This window comes from Anguilla anguilla, chromosome 17 (assembly GCF_013347855.1).
Source record: "Anguilla anguilla isolate fAngAng1 chromosome 17, fAngAng1.pri, whole genome shotgun sequence".
Taxonomy (NCBI): domain Eukaryota; kingdom Metazoa; phylum Chordata; class Actinopteri; order Anguilliformes; family Anguillidae; genus Anguilla; species Anguilla anguilla.
In genome coordinates, this window is record NC_049217.1 from 25,597,983 (window position 1) to 25,605,355 (window position 7,373).

The 7,373-nt window shown below is 46.5% G+C and overlaps 1 protein-coding gene across 3 annotated transcripts in view; it reads left to right on the plus strand.

Annotated features, from left to right (window-relative positions):
- The window catches only part of LOC118217383 (glucagon receptor-like), a 45,664-nt gene extending 38,698 nt beyond the window's left edge, over positions 1–6,966 (plus strand). For all 3 annotated transcript variants that reach the window (XM_035399340.1, XM_035399342.1, XM_035399341.1), the window contains exons 11-14: positions 272–360; positions 760–901; positions 1,519–1,560; positions 1,775–6,966. In XM_035399340.1, coding sequence (XP_035255231.1) covers positions 272–360; positions 760–901; positions 1,519–1,560; positions 1,775–2,104 — 603 coding nt within the window. In that variant the 3' untranslated portion in view covers positions 2,105–6,966. The remainder of the gene's footprint in view (positions 1–271; positions 361–759; positions 902–1,518; positions 1,561–1,774) is intronic.
- The last annotated feature ends 407 nt before the right edge of the window (positions 6,967–7,373 follow it).

The window sequence follows — 7,373 nt, forward strand, 5'->3', positions numbered from 1 at the left end:
ATCTCCGTACCACATATCGACTGCCGAGAGGGAGTGAGAGAGGTGGCAGGGGGGGCGAATTAAAGAGTCTCTTCTTCCTTTCTGTGTTTTGTAACGACAAAATATACAGACTGTCTCCATCTAAAACGATGCCGTCGGGAGGCCACTATCTCAATGTTGAGCTTACGCACAAGATGTGTGAGTGTCAGCTGGTTGGGCTGCTGGCTGTTAGGCCATATTATAATGCGTCTCTCTCTCTCTCTCTCTCTCTCTCTCTCGCGCTCTCTCTCAGATCAACTTCTTCATTTTTATAAGGGTAATTAAGATCCTTATGTCCAAGCTCAGGGCGCACCAGATGAGGTACACAGACTACAAATTCAGGTGAGCGCTGCCCCCTGCTGCACGCGTTGCCCCCGCAGCACGCAGACAGGGAATCATGTAGTGCCTGCTGTCCTCCTGTGACCTGATCCTCCTCTCCAGCGTCACCCCTCAGGCCTCTGTCAAGCCACTCTTTCTCTTTCGCTTCTGCTCCCTCTGTTGCATTCAGTCCCTCTCTTGATCTCTCTTCCAAAAAAAAAACACTCTCTTCTTCTTATTCTTACCCCCTCTTTATTTTTTTTTCTTCTTGCCTTGCCTTTCTCTTGCGTCTTTCCCACTCAACTTACAATCACTCTTTCTCTCTCTCCCTCTCTCCTCCCCCTCACTGTCTCTCTCTCCCTCTCTCTCTCTCCTCCCCCTCACCATCTCTCTCTCTCTCTCTCTCTCTCTCTCTCTCTCCAGATTGGCTAAGTCCACTCTCACTCTGATCCCACTGCTGGGAATCCACTGTATCCTGTTTGCGTTTGTGATTGACGAACAGGCCCCAAGCGGATCCCTACGCCTCACAAAGCTCTTCTGTGACCTTCTGCTCAACTCCTTCCAGGTCTGCTCCACCACGCACAGACACACAGAGAGCCAGAAGACACACAGACACACTGAGGACACAAAACACACAGACGCACAGAGAGCCAGGAGACACAGACACACTGAGGACACAAAACACACAGACACACAGAGAGCCAGGAGACACACAGACACACTGAGGACACGAAACACACAGACACACAGAGAGCCAGAAGACACACAGACACACTGAGGACACAAAACACACAGACACACAGAGAGCCAGGATACACACATACACACTGACGACACAAAACACACAGACACACAGAGAGCCAGGAGACACACAGACACACTGAGGACACAAAACACACAGACACACACAGAGCCAGGAGACACACAGACACACAGAGAGCCAGGAGACACACAGACACACAGAGAGCCAAGAGACACAGACACACTGAGGACACAAAACACACAGACACACAGAGAGCCAGGAGACACACACACACACTGAGGACACAAAACACACAGACACACAGAGAGCCAGGATACACACACACACACACACACACACACAGCCGAGGGAGGCACAGATGCACAGATCGGCAGAAACAAAAAGCAGAGGGATTCTGATTGTAGTGTCTTTTACTACAGGGTCTGCTGGTGGCTATCCTGTACTGTTTTGTCAACAAGGAGGTGAGTTCCCCCTTAGGATTATTTATGCCTGTAGTGTCTGTGGTTGTGCCAGCAGGATGTGAGTAAATTTCAGATGGGTGTGTCCTAACCTCTCTCTCTTCTCTCTCGCTGCTCTCCTTCTCTCTCCACTCACTCTCCACCATTACACTCTCTCCTCTCTCTCCATTGCTTTCTCTCTCCTCCCTCTCCATTTCTTTCTCTGTCTCTCACTCAGGTGCAGTCAGAGTTGCTGAAGAAGTGGAAGCGGTGGAAGCTGGGAAAGGACATCGACGAGGAGTACAGACACACCCACAGCCAGACGGCCCACATGAAGAGCGGCAGCGTGGTGACGCACCACCAGCTCCCGGACCCCGCCCCTCTCCTGGCTCCGCCCGGCTGCGGCCGCCAGGAGCGTCGCCACCCGGTGGCCGCGTGCCAGAATGGCACGGGCAAGGGTGGCCTGCTGTTCGCTGCCCTGCCACACGACACTGTCAGCAGCTGCAGCACCCTCACGGAGACCCTCTCCCTGGAGAACAGGGCCCAGAGTGTGGAGAGCAACTTCTGAGATTGATAGAGCTGGAAAAGGACCAGGAAAGAAGAGATGGCGGGGGAGGCACTGTGTAAGCAGGGGAACTTCTGTCACTTGCTTACTTTCAGGGGCTGCCCCTGACAGTGATACGTCTGTGCTGGGGGGGGCGGGGGGGGCGGGGGTCAGAGTTTGGGGCAGAAAGGGTGCTGACCGGGGACCAGCCCATCTCGCCCCCCCTCCCCGTCTTACAGTGAGATCGTACGATGACAGACCAGGGGGGCGGGGCAGATCGTTTCAGCCTGCCGGGTCCTATTGCTCCCTCTTTGTGACTGACAGCCTGGTACGTGCACATAAAACACATCCAACAGGCGAGCCACTGTTCCTTTCCGTAACCTTGCCAACGAGCCGATCCAAATAAACACGTCATGCTCCGTTTTTATTTCCTTTTCCCTCGGATGCGAAGGAGGAAACACCGACCACGGAAATCTGTCAGATCCGTTGAGTTGAACATGAATATTTTAACATGTGGCCATCTGTGACAAAACAAGGTCCAGTCGATGGCACCAGAGCAAAGGCAAGTCTTATCGCTCCAATCAAGGCACACTCTGCTGCTGCGGCAACTTTAAAATCCCTATATGTGATCTTTGTCAATTTCATTTTTGATAGTTTACATGAAGTATTAGTAGAAACATACAATAATCTATTGAATGGTATCCTATACCGTCGGTATCTTGTGATACAGTGACTTGATTGGCGGTATTTAAGCAATTGTTTCGTTGCGGCAAACGGTCGACATCCTTAAGACTGCATATAGTCAGGTGTTAAGATTAACGGCGATGCCATAGCAACAACCTTACCTGCATCACCTTAATGACATGACATGTTATTGACGGCAAATGGCAGCTGTGTTCACTATGTTCAACCCTGCCATAGTATTGCATTCACACCTCACAACACACTCACACCTGATTGTCTTGTAGGGAGAGACTGAAAATTTGGCATGTTCGCAAAAAAAATTCTAAATGAAAAGAATAAAGATGAGTCCGTACAAAATGATCAAAATGTTTTTAAAAACACGGCAACCTTGGGAAAAAAACAACAGAAAAAAACAACGTCTTCGCTTTAGCCTGCAGGGTGTGTTATGTATCAAGCGGGTGTTTGGTGCACACACACACGCACACACACACACACACTGACTGATGAAAAAGATCAAAAGCCAAACAAGAGCGGCGATGGACCTGGACGCGCGGAAATGTTTAACATGAGCGTGCAGTTCCTTGATCTGATTTGAAATGGGAAAGCGACAAAAAGGAAGCACAAGATAATATCTCCGCTGACCCATTTAGCCGGACCGGAGGCGTGCTGGGCTCCCCCGCAGGCGCTGTCAGGCCCGGGTTCTGACTCAGCGACTCGATGGCAGACAGGGCCCGGCTGGTACTCTCGACCAATTCGTCGGAATGCCAGGGCCTTCTACATTCCAAGAACCTCCGGGGTCATCCCGCGCGGTCCAAGGGCTGCCAGAGCATGAGGGCCCCATGGGCTGAACGAAGCAACCACAAAATATCTATGATAAAAGCTCGTCGACGCAAAGTTTGTCGGAAATGTGTTTTTTTTTTCTTTCTTTTTTTTTCCTGATGGTTGTTTTTACTGCGTAAATGTAGAGGTGAAAGCCTGGAATTATTATTATTATTATTATTATTGCTATTGGTGTTGTGCCTGTCGCCGTTATTGTGGTTGTTGTGGTATGTCAGGATCATTTTCAGGCGATAGATATTTTATGACTAGAGCAGGAGGAAGAGTACGTTCTGCAGAATATGAGCTGGCCGTGAGAGAAGGCAGGTGGAAGAGAAAAAGGAGGGATGAAGAACCGATCCGAGACGAAGGTGAGGGGGAGTGTTCCTCTTCCTCGCACGGTCAGGGTGAGCGGCCGGGGTGTGGGGAAGAGCTCGCCGTGCGCCAGTTCAGGGTTACGTGGTTTCACGCAGAACAGCGGCGAAACTGCGCGCTCGCTTCCTGATTGTACTGAACTTCCCACAGTCAGACTTCTTATTGTGTTTTGTGTTTAAGATTATTTGCTAGTAAATAATAGTGTAAGTGTAGTGCAGCCTTTGCTCTTTTCTGTATATGTGTACACACACACACACACACACACACAGATGCCTGTTGCCACTATATTGTCATATGCACAACTGTGAACCCCTCCCCCACCTTTTTAGACAGAGCGCTCAGTGGCTCAATAAAGAAACGTCTAAAAGCTCAATCAGTAAAAAAAAAAAAAAGACTCCACTAAATTTTTCAATTTGTAAAATTCAGTTATCTCATCCTATGTTCAATCTCCTTCAGTGTTATACGCTTAGCTTGTTGTGTTGCTTGCCGGCTACAGAATGAGCTAGCTGTATAAAACTTGAGTGATATTGAATACTGGATGAGATAACTGAATTTTACTGATTGAGTCTTTTAGTGGAGGCTTAATTGATTTAGCTTTTAGTACTTTGCTAGTCCTAGGAAAGATGTTCTAGTCCTAGGAATGCCACGTGCTCAATTGACGATAGGGTAGACTCTTATGTGTTCTACAGTAGAGGATTCCCCACTTTCTTTTAGTTTTTGTGTAGACTACCAAGTGTTCAGTTGGTCTTGAGGAAAAACGAAAACCAGTCTTGTTGTTTATAAAGTATATTGCCGCACGTCCCATTTGTTTTAGAGTAGATTCTTACTCTGTTTGTTCGAGAGTAGATTTTCTCTGACGTGGTTAGCCTGTGCTGTCAGCTGAAGCCTAACTGAGACGAAGCAGATACTACGTATGTTACGCATCCATTGTATCTGTGAAAGGGAGCAAGCTTCATATGAAGCATACACACACACACACACACACACACACACAAAAAACCTTATTGCCTTCGTAGGATTTTATTCGAATGCATTATATATGTTAATGTACTCATACTGTAACTCATTCAAAAGGCTTCATGGAGCCTTTGATGACAACTCTTTGTGCTCTCAAAGTAAAGTGGTATCTCCCAGCTGTGGACTGATATATGCATTTACATCTCTGGAATGCATAATGCATTATATGTCCTTTTTTTCATGCATTATGTGGATTTTCAGCGTGTGTTATGTGGGGTATCACAATGTAAGCCATTATTTTAAACGTCAAACATTACAAGGCAACGGTGGTATGAATCTAGGACTTGAGCTAGATAGTGCTTTTTAAATCACAAGCTTTTTTTTGTTGTTGTGTCAAAACAAAACCAGATGAATGGAATGGCGTTGTACAACTATTTGCTCAGTGTTCATTTAAATATGGTAAATATGTAAATAGTGTATATTGCATGTACATTGTTATTTTGGGTGGTGAACATTGTATCTCTTGGGGGTGGGGGGGTGGGGCTCAGGGGGGGATTATTTGGCACATGCTCAGTAGGCTCTGTGTTATGGGATCACAGCAGCTTGGACTGAATTAGTTCTCTTTTATCTCTGGAATGCACACAAGTGCAAACACATGCACGCACGAACAAATCTGATTTGCGCTTTTGACCTATATTTGCTTATCGGCTCACCGTTAAAATGATAATGTTTGATTATCGCATTTGGCCCACATTCAAAATCAATGAATACAGCTTTGCAGGATATGATAGAGTGCCATATCGGATGTGCAATTCGTCATCCGTGGAGTAGGCTGATGAGCCTGTATCAAACATGCTAAAAAATAACTGCGCATGTCAAAATGGGACATTTATTTAAACCAGTCGATCGATGTGTATTTTTATAGAAGCCTTGACATTTCGACAACTTCGATGACAAGAAACGGGTTTGCTTTGCTAGTTAGCGACAGTAGCTGCTTCGCTTTGGTTTGTCGACGGAGCGCCACCCTCATTAGGCTTGTCACTCTGCTCCTGAGACGGCTTGTTTTTAAATGCGATTGAGCAAAACCCTGGTGCTGCCATACGAACATGCTAGCTGTATAACGTCAGCTTTGCAGTTGTTTGTCCCGTTTTCTTCGGATGTTCTGCTGTGGATAAGACATTTTTGTTAAGGAGTTCAAACGTTTTGTGCCACTGTTATTAATTTCAGTAATTTTTCCTATCATTTTGTATTTTATTGTCTTTCAGTTTTAAAAAAACAAACAAACAAACAAAAATGTGACAAACATCCAAACACAACTTAGTCGTTCTGCCATCTGTGATCTATGAACACACATATACAGTATGCGGAGATGGGACCAAACCACACACACCACAAAAACACACAGAGGTGGGCATTTGCACATTTTTAAAAATGAAAGAATATTCACTGAAGAAAGTGCACTCAGAAGGAAATGAAAAATATGGAGAGAGAGAGAGGGGGGGGGGGGAGAGAAAGAGGACTACTGAGGAATTTGTGTGAGAGAATAGAGATAGAGAGAGAGGCAGAAGAAGAAAAAGAAGCCCACTGGTCCTGAATATCCCTACGCCCTTCCTCCTCTGCCCTTTCGGGGGTCCCTGGTATGAAGTGGAAGAGTAGACCGAGGGGGAAGAGGAGGGTAAGCAGGACTGCGTGTAGAGAGGAAGAGCACAGATTCTGGGCCGGGAGTCCGTGGCAGGGCTGGAGCAGGGCAGTATTCATGGAAGACCAGGTGTGTGCTTACCTGTATAATAGGCATGGCTTCTGTTCGGTTCAGCCCTCCTCACAGTCAGTGCCAGCCGCCTGTCAACAAACAAACACGCGGTGCTGCTGTTGTGCTACTGTGTGTGTTCATACACTGTATATTTTGTGTAAGGCCCAGTGTGACGGACACACAGGCAGACAGACATGCAGATGGTGCAGGACTTCCTCATTGTGTATAAACATGTAGTTTGTGTTCCGGTTTCTTGATGGAATTATTTTAAAATGATAAAAAAATAAAATGAATGAAGTGAAAATCTCGCACATTCATGGAGTATTTTGTGTGTGTCAGTGTATGTGTGTGGCTCGCTGCATGTGTGTTTTGTACTTATGAAACTGTACTTCTGTACTTCATGTTTTAAAAAGTGGGTCCACATGTGGGTCCTCAGATATTTGGATTGCCTTTGGTATTGGTAGTGACCTTGGTTTCACCTCCATCTAAAAGCAACCCACATGCACTCTGTGCTCTGTGCTTTGTTTTTGTATTATTGGTGTACCATAAAATTTGATTTTCAGAGAGAAAAAAAATCCAAAACCAAAAATTCACCTGATTCAAAATAGTCCACAGCTTGTGACAAGAGCTTCGGCTGGTTTCCGCTCCTCTTCTCCCTTTTCCGAAAGTAAATCGAGCGAACCACCGGTTCGCCCCCCTGCTTTTAAGTGA